The sequence below is a fragment of the Rhincodon typus genome, chromosome 28 (assembly GCF_021869965.1).
Source record: "Rhincodon typus isolate 14 chromosome 28, sRhiTyp1.1, whole genome shotgun sequence".
In the NCBI taxonomy this organism is placed as follows: Eukaryota; Metazoa; Chordata; class Chondrichthyes; order Orectolobiformes; family Rhincodontidae; genus Rhincodon; species Rhincodon typus.
In genome coordinates, this window is record NC_063359.1 from 38532358 (window position 1) to 38554264 (window position 21907).

A 21907-nucleotide genomic window follows, 5' to 3' on the forward strand; every position below is an offset into this window, starting at 1 on the left:
AAGGAATGCAGAATTGGGGATAGATAGAGATAGAGACAGGGTAGGAGGGGACTTGTATGGAGCATATAAACACATGACTAGTTTAGCCAAATGGCCATTCTCAAATTTTAAAATAAAATTCAATAAAATAACAATTGTAATTCTGTATACCTCCACTTTCAGAACACCTCAACAACCCAATGCAGTTACACTCAATTAAACATGAACATGAGCTTTCAACTCATTAACACAAATGACTGGCTTTTCAGAAATCTAGATCACTTCGATTCATTTTTGTCACATGAACTAGATGTACCTGCTGCCAGCAGAGTAGATCACCTGGGATTGGACTGGTTGATACGTCTACTTTACAGCTCTCTGGTTGAAGTTTGACATGTCAGAGCTTCTCTTAAGGATCACAAAGTGAAACCTGTTGTACAGTGGATATGACCAATGGTGTGGTCATTCCAGCTGTGGTCTATACACATACTCTGTCCCACCTCACAAGCCCAGTCCAAGGCAAAAATCAATTCAATTTCAGCCTCCTGTAACATTAACATTCAGAACCGCACCACTCACTCCCTTTCTGTGCTTTGAGAAATCCTGTTTGCAAAGTGTGTGCAAATACATTCACACTAGGTTCCTACGAGGTGTGATGGACTGGCAAATTAATTGAATAGAAAAGCGTTTCATATTCTGTGCGTTTGAACCCTGTGGATTGCTCACTGAGAGTGTTATACCTCCTAACTAACCTCTCCATAGGCTGGTTAAACTGAATGCTGGTTCAGTTGAAAAAGGGGCACTGAATCTTTTGCTTCCAGTTCCACCTTTGTAACTGTTGCTCAAATGAATCCTGTCCTGGTCTCAATTGCTTTCCCAGCACCTTGTTCTATGATTTATCAGATGGAGTTCCAACAATGGCAGATGGAAGACATTCAGTTCTACTGGATTTCACTTTTAGTTCATTTCAAGAGGCAACACAAAGAGTCAAAGGAATTTAAAGATAGTTCCCAGGGCTACAGGGAGAAAACGGAAGTGGGACTGATTGGCAATTCAATGACATGGGCACTGTGGCCTCCTTTTATACCATATGATTCTTAATTCATTGCAAAATCACAATGCATCAGTCTGGTTTGGCACATCTCATGCCTATAATCTCTATCAACAAAGGAGGATGAGAGTTTGGGAACACTATCAGCCACAACTTTCACCCCATCACTCACTTGGACATACACTGGCATTCCTGCACTGTCACCAGGATTAAAATCCTGACCTAACAACGTTAGCACAGAGCTTGTAGCAGCTCAAAGAAAAAGCTGTCACTTTTGTATAGGATCTGAAAAGGCCTGAAAGTATTAATACTGAGTACAGGTATTTCTCCTATAATGTGATAGATTTTCTTTTCTTTATTCATTAATGGGATGAGGGCATCACTGGCTCGGGCAGCATTTATTGCCCACTCCTAATTGCCCAGAGGGCAGTTAAGACTCAACCACATTGCTGTGGGTTTGGAGTCACATGTAGGCCAGACCGGGTAAGGATGGTCGTTGGTGAACCAGATGGGTTTTTTCGACAATCGACAATGGATTCACAGTCATCATTCAATTCTTAATTCCAGATATTTATTGAATTCAAATTCTACCATCTGCCGTGGTGGGATTCAAACCTGGGTCCCCAGAATGTTATTTGGGTCTCTGGATTAACAGTCCAGCGATAATACCACTAGGCCATTGCCTACCCAAGTTGCATTCTTGTGTGACCTCGCACTGTAGAAAACCATGTTACAGTTGATTCTGATATAACACATGTTTCTTCAATGCGAATTGGCTTTAATGCAATTGAACAATTGAGACTGTTATTTGTAGAACGTGAACTTTCCTGTATTGGCTATTTTATAGATTTAAATAGTGTGGCTATTGCATGATTTTCTTGTAACTCGAGCTTGCATGAGAACAGAACTATTGCGTTATATCATAACTGACTGTATAGGGAAAACGCTATAGAAAACTACTATACCGGTACAGGTATTTCTGCTATAATGAGTGTTTCATTAATGTAAATTGGCTGTAGCGTGATTGATGAATAGTGGTCGCTGTTTGGATAACACAAACTTTCTACTGTACAGCATTGCGACTTTCTATAGCGATTTTACGATAGCGCAATTTTCTACAGCACAAGGTTGCACAAGAAAGCAACTATTGTGTTACAGGAGAACTACCTGTACAACAGGAAGTTTGTGCTATCCAAACAGTGTTTACCATTCATCAATGGCGTGATAGCCAATAGTGTTAATGAAACACGCACTATAGCAGAATTACCTGCACAACAAGTAACACCCACTATGACAATGTCATATGGACTTGTGGCCAGAACAGCTCAAGATCTCAAAGCAGAGAGACCTGGTTTATGGTCCTCCTCAAAATCTTTGTTACAACATGGGTCATATCAAGTAACTTGTAACCAGTTGGTAATATGCAAATTATATTTTGTTAACGACAAGAGATAGAGCAGCATGTGGTTTTCATCTACCACACCTGACCAAGCAGGCCCTGTAAGTGCTTTCACAGAGCAGTGAGCTGGTATTCCCCTACAACACTTGCTCAGGACGACCAAGGCCAGCTGACAAATGTGATTTCCCTCAGCACGTACACCAGAGAACAAGTTAAAAAAAAAATCAAAATTACATGGCTCTCGTCTCTGAGGATACGTTGAAACTCCATCCATTACTCGAGACCAGCACCTGCTCAGAGATACTGGTGGCACTTTGTGGATGCAATGTTAATCAGAGACCCTCAGTCGCTTCCAGTGAATGTTTAACGTTCCACTGAAACATTGAGAGGTGTTTTCTGCATCTTGCTGATGTATGGTGGAACACATTCAGAGTCAAAGGTCTATTCCAATTATTATTTCTTTGACTAAACTAACAGATCAGAGTGCTTATACAGTGGGAAACAATGCTCCAATTCTGGCTATATTGTGACAAGGAATAAAAGAGGTGGACAAATTTCCTGACCTAAATTAAACTAGCAAGTGACCTTATATTAAATAAAAGCTCTGATGTATTCCAGTCTTTTCCTGCAGAAATGCTAAATGCATTAAAGCTGACCTACAGCATATTCTTGCAGCTCACAAACTGATATGGTCAAGAAACACAATCAGGGATGGTGTAAAAGTATGGTAACGGCGGTATTCTACACCATTTTCAGAAGGTTCAACCCATGGAATTATTAACCCGTGAAGGAGTAAAGTAAGATTTGATAGGGCACATTTCCAAACAACCTATATAAGCAGAGGCTCCAAGAACCCCTATTTATGGTTGCTCCAGACATGGATGTTAGTGCAGTAGAGAGGCAGATAAACGATAAAGCTATGCCCATTGTGTTGGGTAGGAGACTTCTGAGAAAATTGTTTGCCTCAACCATACTCTACTCTGATCTTATCCTTCACTGTGCACTGTTAATGAATCAAACGGAACTACTACTGATTTCTCCAAAAATGTATTTCAATATGTCCTGTAACTTTTCAATTAGAATTAATCCCAACTTGGCAGTGTTTCCTTTTAATTTATTTACAGGCTGTGGGTGTCAGTGGTAAAGTCAGTATTTACCGCACATCTGTAATTGCCTCCAAGGCAGTGGCTAATACAGTGCAATGCAAGACCACTTGACAGAGCAGTTATGCGGTCAATCACATTGCTGTGGGTCTGAAGAGGCAGACTGGGTCAAGGTGATAGTCTTCCCTTCACAAAACTGCTTTTGAAAACCCCCCAAGGTTGTTTTTTCTCTGGATGGGTAACTTCACAGTCGTCATTCTGAATATCAGCTTTTTTATTCCAGGCTTTATAATTTTATCTTAATTAATTCAATTTAAATTCTCCAGCTGCTGTGGAGAGATTTGAATTCATGCCCGGGGCCTCAGGATCATTAGCCTAGGAACAGGGCAGTGTCATTCTTTTGATTCTCCCTTTGATATGTACAAATGTCAAAGCAGGACCCTGGGAGGCTTGTAGGTGCAAGTCGGAAAGATCATCTAGTAGATGATTAATCTTTCATATGCAGAGGGCCACAGAAGTAGGCTGACAATTCTATGACAGTTAGGCAGCTGTGAAATTGAAGGTACGGCGCTGTACTGGTAACATAAAGGGTTCTGTGTGAAAACCAGACTGGAAGGTGACATGTGTCGAAGAACCAGCACCCACACAGGAATGTCAGAAGGCCTCTCCCAGCTTGTGAACCATCTTCTGCCTTAGGATTTGATGGACAGACCAGTCAGGATGTGTAAATGAAGCCTTTGCCAGGGGACATGAAAAAGACGACCAGCCAATGCTAAAACACAACAGGAGTTGAAAAACTGAGTCAACGCCACTTAGCTATTGAAGTTTTTTCATTCTTCCATGAATGTAGGCATCCTCCAGTATTTGCTGCTTGTCTGTGTTTGCCCCCAAACTGAGCAGTTTGCTCAGCCATTTCAGATGTGCAGGAAATAAGGCACGAAGGCAGTGCTGATTAGAGAAAACGGTGAGGGGTAATTTTATAACAGAAGCCTTGGCTACACAGGTGCGCAGGTTAGGGTGGATCGGCTATGCTAAATTGTCCCATAGCTTCCAGGGATGTGCAGGTTAGGTGGGTTACCCATGGGAAATTGGGAGTTATGGGGTTGGGGATCTAGGTGGGATGCTGTTCGGAGGGTGAGTAAAAACTCAATGGGCTGAATGGCTTTTTTCTGCATTGTAGAGATTCTTTGATTTTTAGGTAAGAGTTGTCCACATTGTTGTGGGCCTGGGGTTGGAGGTAGCCAGATCAGGTAAAGGCTCCTTCCCATAAGGTCACTCATGAACCAGACGGGACTTTACAACAAATGATGACTGTTGACGTATTCACCATCAATGATACTTTCTTTCAATTCCAGATTTAGTCACTGAAATCAAATTTCTCCTGCTGTCGTGGAATAGCACTGACAGAGGATGAGCCTGGGCCTCTGGATTACTAATCCAGTGACATCATCACTATGCTACCACCTCCCTCCAAACTGTGAGGAACAAGACTTAGCTCTACACTACTGTTAAGCATTATGATCAAGTATCTAATTGTATAACAGTTATCATGCATTCAAAAGATCCACTTAGGCACTTTACAGCCTCTAGACTCAATACTGATGTCAACAATTTCAGAGCATGCTCTCCGCCCTCCATTTTCCTGACTGCCATCCTCCCCAGCCGTGTCTGGGTCTCAGCAAAGCGAACCAATTTGCTTGTTTCCACACATTTATTTATACCCGTTTTCCTCCTCTATCTCTCCTGCCTTTGCCTTTCACTCTGGGAACCCTCACAATCTGTTCACTTGCTCCTCCTCTGTCCGTAGCATTAAAAAGACACTTCCCAGCTCCTTCCCATTCAGAAGAGGAGTCATACAGGATATGAAACGTTAACTCTCATTTCTTTGTCCACCGACGGTGCCAAATGTGCTGAGTCTCTCCAGAACTATGTTTTAATTTCGGATTTTCAGTATCCGTGGTACTTTACTTTTCTATGACTATCAGTATGTCAAGTTGCTTATTTTGAGGGGTAATTTACAAGACCATTCAACAGGTTGTAACTGGGTGATCGAGGATCAACAGCAGTGGGTCTGAAATACAGACACAGGAAAGGTGAGTGACCTCAGAGAAGCAGCACACAGTGTTCTTGGAACCTGCTGTGACCTGTGGAATAAGGAACCTTATAAACATGATTAATACTGTCAGGAGTCGATTAACATGTGTCTTTTCAGTTTTGTTGGAAATTTTCCCCTCATTTTGGCATCTGAAGCTTGATTGGACTATACATTGAAAATAGGAATAGCAGTAGGCCATTCAGTCCTTTCAGCCTGCTCCACCATTCATCGCTAATCGACCAACTCAGTCCCCTGTTCCCACATCTTCCCCCTTTAGCCTCAAGAATTAGATTGAATTTTTTCTTGAAAACATTCCATGTTGTGGCTTCAACTGCTTTCTGTGACAGAGAATTCCACAGGCTCACCACTCTCTGGTCAAAGACACTTCTCCTCCTCTCAGTCCTAAAGGGCCTTCTCTGTATCCTTAGACCATGCCCCCGAATCTGGGCTCCCTGGTCATCAGAAACATCCTTCCTGTCTTTCCCCTGTCCAGCCCTGCTAGAAATTTATAGGTTTCTATGAGATATCCTCTCATTCTTCCTGATACACCTGCATTCTTCTACACATTTATTGTACTATGGTGACTTTAAAGAATCTAAGGAGATGGTGGAATAGCTCAGGTGAGACAGATGAACAAGTGTGTCTGATCGCCCCAGAGACAAATGGTTGCTGAGTAAAACAGACAACACATCAGCTTAACAAGAACTAGGTTTTAAGCCAATGCACAGAAGCTGGATGTTATGCTGGATCTCACAGACACGAGGCTAGGTCAAGTCTATTATCAGAACGCCTCATGACAATTTTCTCTCATTTTTGGTTACAAGCTCAAACAGTAAAATGACAGGATTGCATTTACGTAGCACCTTTCATAACTTCAAACTATCCTGATGTGCAGTTACTATAGTAACTGTGGAAGCTAATTTGCATGCAGCAAGCTCACACAATCAGCAAAACCCAGATAATCTGATTTAGAGATGTTGGTTCAGGAATAAATATTACCTATAACAAAGGTAATATCTCCCTGGCTCTTCCTTGAGGTGGCGCCACATTGTCTTTTACATCCAACCAAGAGGGCAGAATGGGTCTTAACTTAATGACTGAATTGAAAGATGGAACCTTTGACAGTGTAGCACTGCCCACTACTGACCATGGGAGTGTGGGCCTGGATTTTGTGCTCAGTTCTCTGCAGGTTTGAGGCATCCCTGCTCCAATGTCCTGATTCAGAGGTGAGTGTATTATTCAATCATGGCTGGCATTCCAGGAGATTTCCCATGGAAGAGGAAAGACCAATTCTGACCACTTATGGCTTTTGACATTTCCCCCAACAATCAACTGGCTTTATGTACTCAATATCTGAGCTGCCCCCACTGCCACTCCACCAATGCGAGGGAACCCTGTTTCTGCTCGTGGTCTTAGTAAGGTACAACTGTGCAGAATTGGGATGGATAAAGATTACATTGCCTTTAATTACAAATCGGTCATGCTTCCCTTACCTAAGGAATTCACAGGCCAGGAATACCCAAAGACCACCATGCTAAAGAAAAAGATAACCACTGGAACTCACTAGCAGCCTCAGCTGATCCAAAGTTTGTCTGCCCAAACGGATTTCTAGCACTTGCATCCAAGCTTGGCCTTCTTCCCAGTCCGCTAAAGAATCCACTTCCAGGTGCCGGGGAACCAAAAACCGGCTGTGCACTAGTAGGCTGCAAAGAAAAAGTGAAAATTCAGCAATGCCCGACTTTCAGCTTCTGACAAAATTATTGAGGTGTCTAGCAGCAACAAATTGATATTTGTTTGGTACATTTAACATAGCAAAATGCCCCAGGGCTCTGCACAGGACGGTTGTCAGACAAAAGCGATTAAAAGAGGGATGGTTCAGGAGCTACTTCAAGGATAGAGAAATGGAGATGAGGAGTTGGGTGGGTGTGCAATGAAGAGAAGTTATGGAGCCTAAGGTCTAAGATACAGCCATCAATAGAGGATTGAAGAAGATCGAGGTTTAAAGGAGTGCAGAAACCTTAACCCGAGGAGGTCATAGAGACAAGATCATTCAGGAATTTGAGAACGGAGATGAAAATTTTAAAATTGAGGTTAGTCTGGGAGCCAGTGTAGTGTTGGTCAATTAGTTCAGGATTATGAGCAGGTGGAGTTTGGGAAGTGATGGGTAGAGTTTCGGACAATTTAACGCTTCCAAAGGACCGTAAACACAAGATTGGGCCAAGTGGCCTGCTGTATATCCCACATAATCCTACAATATCTAAACTATTTACATCGTCACCTCAACTCAGTTCCTTCTTTGGAAGGACTCACCTCTTGTACATCAGCAGTGCCGCAACTGAGAGCTAACCAGGACATCAGTGCACATTACCCAATACAAATATGTTGTATTTCACATGGGCTATAAAACCAAACAAATGATTTGCAGCTGATTTTGTGCTGTTCTACTTTAGGCCGCAGTTTCACACATGCTTGTGAGTCAGAATTATGAGTAAAGGACACAGGAACAGGGAGAGACCTTTCAACCTCTCAAACGTGTTCTGAAATTCAAATAGATTATAATTAGTGTTCACCCTAACTCCATTTACACACCATGGCGTCAGACCCTGTATTACCCTTGCTGATGAATCCATGCTGCACTCACTGTCAGGCCAATATATTTTCCACAGTGCAGACACCCAGAACTGAATGCAGTGCATGAGAAACGTGGTCTGAACAGAATTTTAACAAACTTCAACATAACTTGCTCAGCTTTGCATTCTAGACTCATGAAGATAAAAGCCAAGATTCAATTAGTCATTTTAAATACTGTCTACTAGCTCTTCGTGATTCTGGACTTAGGATCATTAAGTTTCTCTGTTCCTCCAAAGTTGCTGGCACGCGATTTTAAAAAAAGGCCTCAATCTATCCCAGGTCCTAATTGAATGCCTTGTAATTTTCCTACCATCTCCCACCTGCCACAGATTTACCCACTCAGTTAATCTGTCACTTTGCAGGTTCATGCCCTGAAGGTTGGGCCAAATGGCCTGTTTCTGTACTGTATATCCCACTTAATCCTATGTCAACCACAATTTCAAGGCTGCTTACATTGCCACCTGACTTAGTGCTGCCAGCAAACTGGGATACATGATACAGTGAAAAAACTGGGGCCCCAGCACAGACCCCTGAGGAATACCACTAGTCACCTCTGGACAATGGATCACAGGAACCTGCCTGAGTACATGTGCAGTGGCAGCTAGTGAAGCAGTTGTAAACATTAGTCACCTGCTCCACCACTCAACTCTTTCCGTTCGATGTGAAAGGAAAACACAAAAGTCAGGAAAACCACAGGGGATTTTGGTAGCAGCAGGAATGTGTTTGTCAGCTGGTTCACATACAGAACCACAGCATTATTACAATCAAACAGATGCGACAGAGGCCATAAAAGATAAACAGAAAATGCTGGAAAAGTACTCAGTAAGTCAGGCAGCACCCGTGGTAAGAGAGACGCAGTCGGATATTTTAAATCGATAAGCTTTCATCGGAGCTAGAAGAAATTTGAGATGAGGGGCAGGAAATAAAGGGGTGGGGTGGGAGATGTCTAGAAGAACATGAGACAAGGGTTTCCAAACATGACTGCCTCTGAGGGCATGGACCAAACATGTAGGATTGTGAGCATGGGCTAGGAATGGCAATGTCGATCAGAGACTCTGGCCAGAACAGCAATTTTCTTTCAAGCTAACTTGTCAATGGGTTGATTTTGTCACCTTTATTAGCTGTTCAGTTTAGAGCAATGATTGACTAATTGGAAACTTCCTTGGACACACTGGTAATGGAGGTAGTTTGAACACGCCCTATGGCGAGGGGAAAGACAGTTCATCAGCTGTGCATCAGCTCAGAGGCTCTGCTAGACGCAACAGCATGATTCCTAGCTCTGATGAATCAACAGGCTCCTCAAACTATTGTGGACCTTTGTTTCTACTGAAAAACTGCACCCTCGCAGTGTTCTCTCAGTGCCAAGATGATGTGTAGTAACTGGCAATGTGCTGTGCAGAATTCAACAGGCCATGTGCAAGGGTTGGTCCCTTTATGATGCGAAGGAGGACAGTCACTGAGGGATTGTGTGGTGCAAGAACCAGGCCTTGTACAGCAAGGGGAAATGTAGAGGAGGACACAGAGAACATAACTGGCATAAAAACCAGAGGAGGGAGAGGTTTTGTTTAAATATGTGAATGCAGTGGTTGCAAGATTAATGGGAGCAGACTTACACAAACACAGTGTAAGCAGCCACGCAGCCCTCGAGACTATCGTGCTACTTTTAAGATCATGGCTGATCTGATGACTCCACATTCCTATCCCCTTTGACCCCCTTGCTTATCAAGAACCTGTCTACCCGGCCTTTAACAATTTCAAGGGGTCTGTTGCCACTGCCTTTTGAAGAATTTCGATGACCCCGGCCCACTGTGAGATAAAAATTCCTCCTCATTTCTGTCTTAAAAGGGTAACCACTTATTTTTAAACCAGTGACCTTTAGCTTGAGGTTCCCCCCACATCCTTTCCACATGCGACCTATCAGACTGCTCAAAATCTTATACTTTCCAATCAGTCACCTTTCATTCTTCTAGACTCCAGTGGATACAAGCTGAACGTATCCAACCCTTCCTCATACAACAACCCAGGTATGAGTTTAATAAATATCCAAACGGCTTTCAAAGTACTTACATCCTTCCTTAAATAAGGAGACCAATACTGTACACAGTACTCAAGTTGTGGCCTCACCAGTGCCCTTCATAACTGAGATATAACATCCCTATTTTTGTATTCAATTCACTCACAACAATATCCTCTTAGCTTTCAATTAGCATTCAACAGTAACTCTCAAAAGGAAATTAGATAAATACTGCCAGGGAAGGAAATATGGCCACTTGGAAACACACTTGCAAGAGCCAACACTGACTCAATGGGCCGAATGGCCTCTTTAATGGCCAGTAAGATGCTACAAAAGGTGGCACTGGGCTGCAACTGCATGACAAAACAAATGAGAGATTCTCTTGACAACAGCTTGAGTGTTGCTGTTTTATTGCGCTGTTTCTTACACAGTGACCCTCTGGTTCCATGAGAATGCTTGGGAAGAGGCAACTCAGTGCCTTCAAGTTGAATGGGATCTTACCTGACCAAACACAATGGCGGAGCCTGTAGACTGACCAAATACAGAGCCTGAAGTGTTGCCAAAACCTGCAAAGTATAAAGATTATTAGCAATTAGGAGGTGCAACCATTTCACTATCTTTAATCCATTTTAAGCTGTATAGATATGTCATAGACATGTACAGCATGGAAACAAACTCTTTGGCCCAACTCATCCATGCCAACCAGATACCCTAAATTAATTTAGTCCCATGTGGCCCATATCGTTCTAACTCCTTCCTATTCATATACCCATCCTTATAAATGTTGTAATTGTATCAACCTCCACCATTTCCTCTGGCAGTTCGTTCCACACATGCACCACCCTCTGTATGAAAATGTTGCCCCTCAGGTCCCTTTTAAATCTTTCCCCTCTCACCTTAAACCTATGCCCTCTAGTTTTGGACTTCCCTACCCTGGAGAAAAGACCTATTTGCTCTATCCATGCCCCTCATGATTTTATAACATGTTTGAGGAATGAGAATATTTGTTGCATCATTCACAGACAACTGAACATACGATTCTGAGATTCTTACAGTAGAGTCACAGAATTGTTACAGCTTCAACACGCCATATCTGCTCTGGCTCTGTGAATGAGTAACATATCTAGTACCATTTCACCGCCTTCTCCGACACTCTCCTTCTTAGACAATAGTCCAATTGCTTCCTGAAAGCCTTGATTAAACCTGCCTCCACTACACACATAGGCATAGCATTTCAGATCTTAACCATTCATTTTGTTAAAAAGTTTCTCAAGTCTCCAACATTCCTCTTGCCAATGACTTCAATTCTATGCATTCTTGTTCTCGATCCTTCCAACACTGTGAACTCCGTTGAATAACCCCATATTCAAAATAAGGGCAGAATAGAGAGGGGGGGAACCATGGAGGTTATGATGAACAAATACATGAATAGGAAGGTAATAGAGGAATACGAATCATGTAAGTGAGAACAGTTTTAGTGTGGAAAGGCAAAATGTGTCGGTGCAGGCTTAGAGGGCTGAAGGGCCTGTTCCTGTGCTGTATTGTTCTTTGAAGAACACCAATTTAAGGTGATCGGCAAAAGATCCAAAGGCAACAAGATAAAAAGCAGTCTTTTTAGGACCTGGAATGTGCTGCTTGAGGGTGTGGCAGAGGCAGTGGTTTTCAACAAGAAATTGAATCATTGCCCAGGTAGAAAAGATTTGCAGGGCTGTCAGTAAGAGTTGGAGCTGGGGATGAGGACAGTTTGCTTTTGCAGATAGCCAGCACTGACATACTGAATGGCCTCTATCTGTGATTCTAGACACAAGATGTTCAAAACAACTGGGGAACTGGCTGCAGAGAACAATGCTAGGTAGAATTAGGAAGAAAGTAAGCCACACATCATTTAGGTGGTTGGGAAAAACTAAATTGTGCCAAACTTGAGAATGAACAAAATGGTGGGTTGGTGGGAGAGAGAAAGAGAGAGAGAGAGAGAGAAACAGACAGAGAGAGAAACCTGCAGGATAAGCTTAAGTCAACCATCGCTGGGGATAAAAAATAAGTGATGTATCTGATAAAGTTCTGATACTGCAACTGACAGATACTCAACCACCATGGAGGACAGCCTAGCCCCATACATTCTGCACAAGTTGTACAACAGACAAAGGTTGGCCCACATTTGCTGTTGCAGATTTGCCCTTTGCCCACATCACAAAGCATCATGGTCCAGGCCATTGCTCCAGTTCATTCGACCCAAAGTTAAAACAAAACAGATTGCTTTGACACTAACCCTGCCCCACTGCATGCACAGTCCACACCCCTCAATCCACTCTCCCTCAAGGGAGGAATGGGCACAGTTCATATCTGCTCAACAACAATTTCCATGCACTGGCTGGAACAAGGATTTCGTCAAATCAATCAAGCAAGGCTTCAGCTGTACAGTGTGTAAAAATAAGGAAAAGACAATTAATATTTCCTTCTATTTTCAAGGTGGCAGCTTAAAATGGCTGCTTTACGGTGTCCCTGTGTATCGAAGCAAGTAATCAGCTCCAAACCGGAGCCTCACAGTCACTGGGCTTTATTGATGCACTGGTGGCACAGAGCAGTCACTATCCAATTGGATGACAGTAAAGGTTCGGGAGGCTCTTCTGAAGTCTATTCTCAATTGTTGCTGCCCTGTACACTTTAAATTGTCATACAGTACAGAAATAGACCCTTTGGTCCAACTAGTCTAAGCGAACATTATCCCAAACTAAACCAGTCCCATTAGCCTGCTCCTAGCCCCGATCCCTCCAAACCTTTCCTATTCACGTACTTATTCAAATGTCTTTTAAACGTTCATCATACTCACATCCACCATTTCCTCAGGAATGAACTTCCACTTGTTCACTGAAAGTTCATTCCACTTGCAAATCATCCACTGTGTAAAAAGTCTGTCCCTCATCTTTTTTGAATCTCTCTCCTCTCACTTTAAAAATGTGTCCCCTAATCTTGAAATCCCCCACCCGAGGAAAGAGACAACTACCATTAACTCCATCTATACATCTCATTATTTTATGAACTTTTATCAGGTCACCTCCCAAACTCCTACGCTCCAGTGAAAGAAGTCCCAGCCTATCTTTATAACTCCAACCTTCCATACCAGGCAACATCCTGGTAAATCTCTTCTGAACTCTCTCCAGCTTGGTAACATCCTTCGTACAACTGGGCGACCAGAACATTCCAGGGGTTGAACTTTGCCAAAATTGAGGATACTCTCCATATTCTCCTCTGCTGGTCAGGGCTTTTCAGGAAAGTCCTGAAAATGTGGCAACAATTTCAAAGCTACAATGCTGAACCTCTGTCATCGTTACAGTGCTTCAGTTTCTGGAGAGGATCTGATAACTGATGGGGTGATAATTTGTGCTTACTTACTAACAATACTAGTTTCTAAACTTTCTGAATGTAGAATATGCGTGGAAGCAGCTGATGGAAGGGAAATTATTCAACTGCAGTGAAAGTTTAATATACAATTATTCACAATGAAAGTCATGTCTATTTCTAAATCAAAGAACTGGACATGTGCCTGCTCCACATACTTAGCTGATGTTTTACATTTTGATTGAAAATTGCTCCCTCAGAGATGGGGGATAAACAATTGAAACACAACATGAACTGAAGGAAGAAAGAAACTCATGGGAAAAAAATTCATAACATCCATAGTTTTGTGTGTGCGTGTCCGTGTGAGACTGTGTCTGTGTCCGTGTGTGTGTGTCCGTGTGTGTGAGAGAGACTGCGTGTGTCTGTGTCCGTGTGTGTCCGTGTGCGTGTGACTGTGTGTGTGTGTGACGGTGTGCGTGTCCCCGTGTGTGTGTGTGTGAGAGAGACCATGTGCGTGTGAGAGAGACCATGTGCGTGTGTGTGTGTGTGTGTGAGAGAGACCGTATGCGTGTGTGTGTGTGTGAGAGACCGTGTGTGTGTGTGTGTGTGTGTGTGTGAGAGAGAGAGACCGTGTGCGTGTGTGTGTGTGTGAGAGACCGTGTGCATGTGTGTGTGTGAGAGAGAGTGAGAGGGAGACCAGGCGTGAGGGGGAGGGAGAGAGAGGGAGAGAGTGTCTGCGTGTGTGTGGTTTTGGAGGGGAAGATACTGTCGGAGAGAGTTCCTCAATTTTCCTTACCCTTGGCCTGGAAAAGACAGGTATCATATAAACACAAGAACTCTTTTTCATTTAGTCTCAAAAAGGTAAACAAGGCAGGTATCAAAGTAAAAAGTCTTACTTGATGGTTGCACAAAGCCGAATCCAGAAGATGTTGCCGAGCCGGTTCCAAAAGCAGGGCTTTGCCCGAAGCTAGCATTCTGTCCAAATGTTGGGGCACCAGACTGCCCGAATATGGTACCACTGCTGAGAGGCACCTGTCCAAATGGGAATGTACTGGTATTGCTGGTAGTGGGCGTGCCAGGAAAGGAAAAGTTGAATTTACTGCTGGACAGCTGCTGGTGCCCAAAGCCTGCGTCAGAGGCCTGACCAAAAGCAGCTTTTGCTGAGCTGGTGCTGTCGGCAATGGTAGGGGCGGTGATACCGTTTGTGCCTTGTACAAAGGTGGACGGGGCAGTTGTGGTTACCGGCTGGCCAAAGCCCAGGGTTGGTGTTGTGCTGGTATCCACAGGCTGACCAAACAGCTGGGATGTCAGGGGTGATGGCACAGAGGGTCCGGGCGCAGCGGTTCCAAACAGCGGTGCTGTGGTAGCCTCACTGCCACTTGTGGGTGCAGCAGTGCCCATGGACTGAGGCTGTGGGGCAGTACTTCCAACAGATGTCACCAAAATCGTGCTGGATTCTGGAGAAATGACCAGTCCTGGCATAAACTGACTGCTCGTTGATGTGGATGTGGATGTTGTCCCTCTGACACTTGGAACAGAAGGACTTCCTGCAGTGCTTACTGAGGCTTTGGATGCCAGTATTTTTGGGCTCTGTGCCACTGTCTGTTTCACAGCTGCACCGGCGATGGTCAAGCTGCTAGTACGAGATGAAGGCTTTCCATCAGGAGAGAACGACGCCGTGGATTCAGTTAATGAAGCTGAGAGGGGTGTGAATGTGTCGGCAAAAGTTGAATCTTGCAAAGTGTTTATAGCAGCAATGGCAGCAGCAATTTGACCAGCAGTACTTATGGACTCCTCTTGTTTACAAACAAAATCAGATTTGCTACCTATCGAATGTAAAGTGCAAGGTGAACTAGGAGTTCTGGTGCTAATTGCAGAAGCAGAGAGATATGGCGTTCCACTTGGTCTAGGCATAACTGTGCCAATTGAGGATACTGGCATTACTTCTGCAGATTCTGACTTTCCAATTTGGAAGACCTCGCCGAAGGCCACAGATGGAGGAGCTGTTGGGGTTTTGGCCGTTTGGGCAAAGATGAAATTATCCTGTGAACATCTATCCAATCTGGAGGCACCATCTGTCTGACTGACCACAAGTCCGGAGAAGCTGCCGATTGTGACCCCTTTAGGACTACCCTCAAAGAGGTCTGTTTCAGATTGCAGTGGTGTTACTTTGGGCTTAGTCTGTGGTGGAAAAGCCTCGGGCAGCACCACCTCGGACCTGCACTCGGGCAGCGCCACCTCGGACCTGCACTCGGACAGCGCCACCTCGGACCTACACTCGGACAGCGCCACCTCGGACCTGCACTCGGACAGCGCCACCTCGGACCTGGACTCGGCAGGCACCACCTCGGGCCTGCACTCGGGAAGAGTCACCTCGGACCTGGCCTCAGGCAGTGCTACCTCGGACCTGGCCTCGGGCAGCGCCACCTCGGACCTGGACTTTGCAGGCGCCACCTCGGGCCTGCACTCGGGAAGAGTCACCTCGGACCTGGCCTCGGGCAGCGCCACCTCGGACCTGGATTCTGGCAGCGCCACCTCGGACCTGGACTCGGGAGGAGCCACCTCGGACCTGGACTCGGGAGGAGCCACCTCGGACCTGGACTCGGGAGGAGCCACCTCGGACCTGGACTCGGAAGGAGCCACCTCGGACCTGGACTCGGAAGGAGCCACCTCGGACCTGGACTCGGAAGGAGCCACCTCGGACCTGGACTCGGAAGGAGCAACTTCGGGCTTTGGCCAAGATGGAACCACAAGCGTAGGCTCTGGAGGAACAACCTCAGGCTTGGGTTGCAGCGAAGGTACCTCAGGCTCAGGCTGTGGTGAAACATCAGGCCTGGCCTGTGGCAGGATCTCAGGTTCAGGCTGCACTGGAGCTTCAGTTTTAGATGGGTAAAGCTCAGCTGAGGAAGTGCGAGATTCCGGTTTGGATGGCTGTGTTTCGGAACTGGACTGCTGATCCTCAAGTTTGCTTGCAGCTGCAGGGATGGTGGACTCAGGAGCTGCTCCAGTTACAACTGGCCTGCCAGCTGGTTGCAGCTCTGGACACGGAGCATTAGGGGTACAGATGCCAGTGACTGATGTAGATTCAGCTGCAGAGGCAGAGCTAGAGCTGGACTTTAAGCTCCTTTGTGAAGGTGGGACATCAGTTCCCAGTGCAAAGGATATTTTATTGGGCAATCCTAAGGCGGAGCGAAGAGCATCCTTTGTAACTATAGAATATCCTGTAGAGCAGAAGAGGAATTTTAGTATGAGTCATTGAGGTCAGACCATTAGTGAACATGAAACATATAACACAAAACAGGAATGTAAAAAGACAGTTAAAAATAAAGCATGAGGAGCTGCTATTGAAAAAGAGTTGAACTGCCTGTACAAAAGCACAATGTCCGCAATAAAACAAAGAGAATTGAAGACAATAATTCACAAGGAATACGATACAGCCAGGACTACTGAAATGCAACAGAGAAATTAGTACTGGGAATTATACATTGCACAATACAACATATATCGAAAAGATAGAAGGAAGCAAGGGGAGTTGGGGTACCTGTACTTAAAGAGATAACTTACTTAGAGATAATAATGGTAACAGACACAAAGTGACAAAGCCATCAGTAAAGCAAAAATCGAAGAGGTGTCACATAATAAACTAATGAACAAAGTCACAGTATGCAGGGCCTAGGGACAATGAGCAGAACAGATAGCTGGTTGATTAAAAAGAGACACAATACAAAGAGCAAGGGTAAAGGATATCTATTCAGAGTGGGCAAGTTGGGTGCAGCATTGATTCGCATTTGGATCGCTGTTACAAAAATATTAAATAGTAACATTAACATTAAAAATATATAAATATTAACAATATAGATTCTACAAACAAATACAAATCTCTAAATTTGTGGATGCTATCAACGTTGTAAGGCCAGCCAAACACTAAGAAGAATTGTAAGCATTTTGCAGACTGAGCAAATAAGTGGCAACTGCCTTTTGAAATATGGATAAATAAGGGACATCACGTGTTATTCAGAAAAATGAGGCCACATATTAGGAAAATAGGAATCTAAATAGAGGAAAGGCACACAGGGATCTGAATACACACACACAAATCAGTAATTTAAGTTAATAAGGCCATAAAAAAATCAAATCAACACAAATGTTTATTTCTAGAGGCACAGAACTGAAACGTGGAGAAGTTATGCTAAACCTGTATTGAACCATAGTTAGATCACATGGAAACAGTATGCTCTTCATATTCTTAGAAAAAAAAAAGTATAAATGCAGTGGAAAAAGTGTAAATAAAAAAAAATTCATAAAGATTATACCAGAAGTGCAATCTTGTACCTATCTGGAAAGAATCGAGAAGATGTGGTTCTTTTCTCTTGGAAAAAAGGGAAACCTTCAGGGTAACTGAAGTAGGTCTTTGCTATTTGACTGAGTAGAGAGAACGCTGGACTTACAAGAAGCCAGAGGCCATAAACTGAAGATACTTATTAATAAATCAACACCAAATAGAGAAGAACCTGAAGAATGATGGGGAAGTGGAAGATGCTACTAGAGGGCATGGTTGAGGTGAGTTGAAAATGTTCATTTGGTGGAAGCTAGATAGGTCCATGGGTGAAGGGATAGAGAATTGCTTTGATAAATGTTAGGAGGAGGACTAGAGTCGGGCTGAAAGGCTTCGTTTGATGCAGCATATTCTACACAGCTCAACATGTTCTCAACAGTCCCAAGGAAATCCTAAACAGTTTGAAGAGCTCTCAATTCTGAGCAATGGGATTAACATTTTAGAAAATCCTTATTAAATTGACTGTCTCGAAACAAACTGAATATGTACATCTAACCAATCAGCCCAAGACTTACCTTGAGCCTTGTTGCTCAGTGCATTTAATGAGGATGTGCTTGGTGACGTGAAATGGAATCCACTGCGAGAGAAAAAGAAAAATACACACTGTTAATGAAATCAGTTTGACCCTCTCAAGTCCAGGTCAACATTTCCTCCGATATCACAGGGAACACCATGTCCCTAGGGGTGAGGGGGTAAGGGGGTAAGATGGTACCAATGCCACCAGGTATGATCAAAAAGTGACATGCACACCAGTTGAAAAGGATTGTCAACAAACATAACAGACATTATACAACACTGAACATGCAAATTTGGCCCAACCAGCCCACGCTTTCTCCCACCTTTAGTCATAAATCTACCATTGTAACCATTTAGTCTGTTCTCCCTTGCTTAAAATGCTTTCCTACCTTGCTCCTGAATATACCCATCCTATTCACTTCAACCGCTCCTACATTGTGAGTTCCACATTCTCACCACTCTGTATAAAGAAGTTTTTTCTGAATTCTCAATTGGATTTCCTGAAGAATTTTCCTCTCAGAGCATCTAGACAAGCTCTTTCCCACAAGAGGAAAACATTTAGGGAAGGTGATGGCCTAGTGGTATTATCACTGGACTGTTAATCCAGAGACCCAGATAATGCTCTGGGGACCCGGGTTCAAATCCCACCATGGCAAATGATGGAACCTGAATTCAATAAATATCTGGAATTAAGAGTCTAATGATGACAATGAATCTATTGTTGATCGTCGGAAAAACCCAATGTCCTTTAGGGAAGGAAACTGCCATCTTTACCTGGTCACACTTACACATGACTCCAGACACACAGCAATGTGGTTGACTCTTAACTGCCCTCAGGGCAATTAGGGATGAGCAACAAATGCTGGCATAGCCAGTGACGCCCTCATCCTGTAAATGAATTTTTAAAAAATTGTCTCTGCATTCACTGGAGCTTCTGTGAAGTTATCTTTCAGTGCTAAATTTTCAAGAGAAAAAGAAAGACTCAGCATGTCAATCCTGGGCTGTTTTGTCAACCCACATATTTATGATATCATACTCTTCAATCTTCCCTGCATCATGTCCAGTGTCTCTGTGCCCTTTTTGCAATATGGTGACTAGAACTAGAAACACTATCCTAAATAAAGGTCTGGTATAGATTTATCAGAGCTTCCCTATTGTTTCAATTTTCACCTTCTAGAAATCAATCCTGGAGCTTGGTTTGCTGTTTTTCGAAGGCCACGCAAACCTGTGGTAATTTCTGAAGGGTCTAGACCCGAAACGTCAGCTTTCCTGCTCCTCTGGTGCTGCTTGGCCTGCTGTGTTTATCCAGCTCTGCACCTTGTTGTCTCAGATTCTCCAGCATCGGCAGTTCCTACTATCTCTCTACAACTTTTGAGAGATTGATATATTTGCACTCTGAGATCTCTGTTGTTCAGCTCACCTATTCTTCCTATGAAACCACCCAACAGTAATCAGTGTTGAACTTCATTTGCCCTTTTTCCATGTTTATGTTCTCCTGCAAGTTGGTACATTCCTGCTCAGTACTAATACCACTGCCAAAAGTATGGTTCCATCTGCAAATTTAGAAATCGCACATTTCTTGGCATGTCCAAATTGTTGATGTAAATTGTGAACAAATTTCAGGCCATTGATATCTTCCCTGATGTTGACTGGACATTCCAAGGCCAGATGCAGCCTCCATCCTAGCTACATGTTCTACTATCTTAAAAGTCACTTACGTGGAGGCTCCTGGGAATGAGGAAATTTTATGGAGCTGCTCGCTTGGGGCTGCAAACATGGATAGGTCAGGTTTCAGCACACTCCCTGCAATATAAAAAAAAGAAAATTCAGCACAGTACAGGCTTCTCAAAATACAGCAAATGGTGGGGGGAAGAACTGGTTGAGGAAGCCCAGTAAAGACAGAACAAAATTACTGGTATTGGCAAGAAACGTTTTAAACAGTAAATTACCTTTAACATATCATAAACAATGGACAAAAACAATAACATCATGAAAGCTGGGGTACATGTGTCATGCCAAGAATATAAGAAATTGGAGTAAATCATTGTGCCTTCAAGTCTCCTGTCATTCACTGTGATCAAGCTTTCACCTTCTTGTGCTAGCCCAATATCCCTCCAGTCTCTGAAGGACTTATTGATCTCGATCTTGAATACACTCAATCACAGAGCATCCGCTGCTCTCTGTACTAAAGAGTTTCAAACATTTACAAGCCTTTGACTAAAGAAATTTCGCATCTCCAGTCTAAATATGCTTGACTATTTTAACGTGCGACTAAACTGCAGAGAATTCAGGCTTACTTTAGTTGATCTCTCCTCATTGACCACTGGACAAAGGGCTTGCCCAGTCTGGGCTATTGCTGTTTCACACTCTTTCTAAACCAAGCATATTGAGATGAGTCAAAAACTGCACTGTACTCCAGTTACAGACCAAGCAAGGTTCCACACAACTGCAGCAAGGATTCTTTATTCTTATAGAAAAGTAGAAAATAGGTGCAGGAGTAGGCCATTCGGCCCTCCAAGCCCGCACCACCATTCAATATGATCAAGATTGATCATGCGCAATCTCAGTATCCCACTCACGTTTTTTCTCCATACCCCTTGATCCCTTTAGCCGTAAGGGCCATGCCCTGCTCCCGCCTGAATATATCTAATGAACTGGCCGCAACAGCTTTCTGTGGTAGAGAATTTCACAGGTCCACAACTCTGTGTGAAGAATTTCTTCCTCATCTCAGTCCTAAATGGCTTACCCCTTATTCTTAGACTGCGAGCCCTTGTTCTGGACTTCCCCAATATCAGAAACATATTTCCCACATCTAGCCTGTCCAGCCCCATGAAGATTTTATATGTTTCTCTGAGATGTCCCCCCCTCCTCATTCTTCTAAATTCCAGAGAGTGCAAGCCCAGCTGATCCAATCTTTCTTTATATGTCAGTCCTGCCATCCCGAGAATCAGACTGATGAAGCTTCACTGGACTCTCTCAATAGCAAGAATGTCCTTCCTCAGACTAGGAGGCCAAAGCTGCACACAATACTAAAGGTGTGGCCTTACCAAGGCCTGGATAACTCCAGCCAGACATCCTTACTCCGATACTCAAATCCTGTCACTATGAAGGTCAGCATGCCATTAGTTTTCCTCACCACCTGCTGCACCTGCATGACAACCTTCAACGACTGCTCCATCACAGCACCCAGGTCTCGTCGCACCTCACCTTTTCCTAAACTGCTACCTTTTAGATAATAATCTGCCTTCCTGTTTTTGCCACCGTTACCCTCACATTTATCCACATTACATTGCATTTGCCAAGTATTTGCCCACTCAAACAGCTTGTTCAATAAAGGCTAGCATATTATTTTCTTTCTGAACTGTTTGCTAAAACCGCAAGTTTATTTCTAACTTGTTCAGAGTGCCAGCATTTATCCAGTCTCTCGTGTGCCTTACCATCTTT

The 21907-nt window shown here is 43.7% G+C and overlaps 1 protein-coding gene across 3 annotated transcripts in view; it reads right to left on the reverse strand.

The window, feature by feature from the left end:
• The window catches only part of nup214 (nucleoporin 214), a 110462-nt gene that overhangs the window by 21813 nt on the left and 66742 nt on the right, over positions 1 to 21907 (reverse strand). For all 3 annotated transcript variants that reach the window (XR_007265050.1, XM_048613549.1, XM_048613548.1), the window contains 5 exons: positions 20182 to 20266; positions 18463 to 18524; positions 14508 to 16832; positions 10774 to 10838; positions 7192 to 7330 (listed from right to left, as the gene is read on the reverse strand). Coding sequence is in view for 2 of the 3 variants with exons in the window: in XM_048613549.1 (XP_048469506.1) it covers positions 7192 to 7330; positions 10774 to 10838; positions 14508 to 16832; positions 18463 to 18524; positions 20182 to 20266 (2676 nt within the window). In the remaining variant the exon portion in view is untranslated. The remainder of the gene's footprint in view (positions 1 to 7191; positions 7331 to 10773; positions 10839 to 14507; positions 16833 to 18462; positions 18525 to 20181; positions 20267 to 21907) is intronic.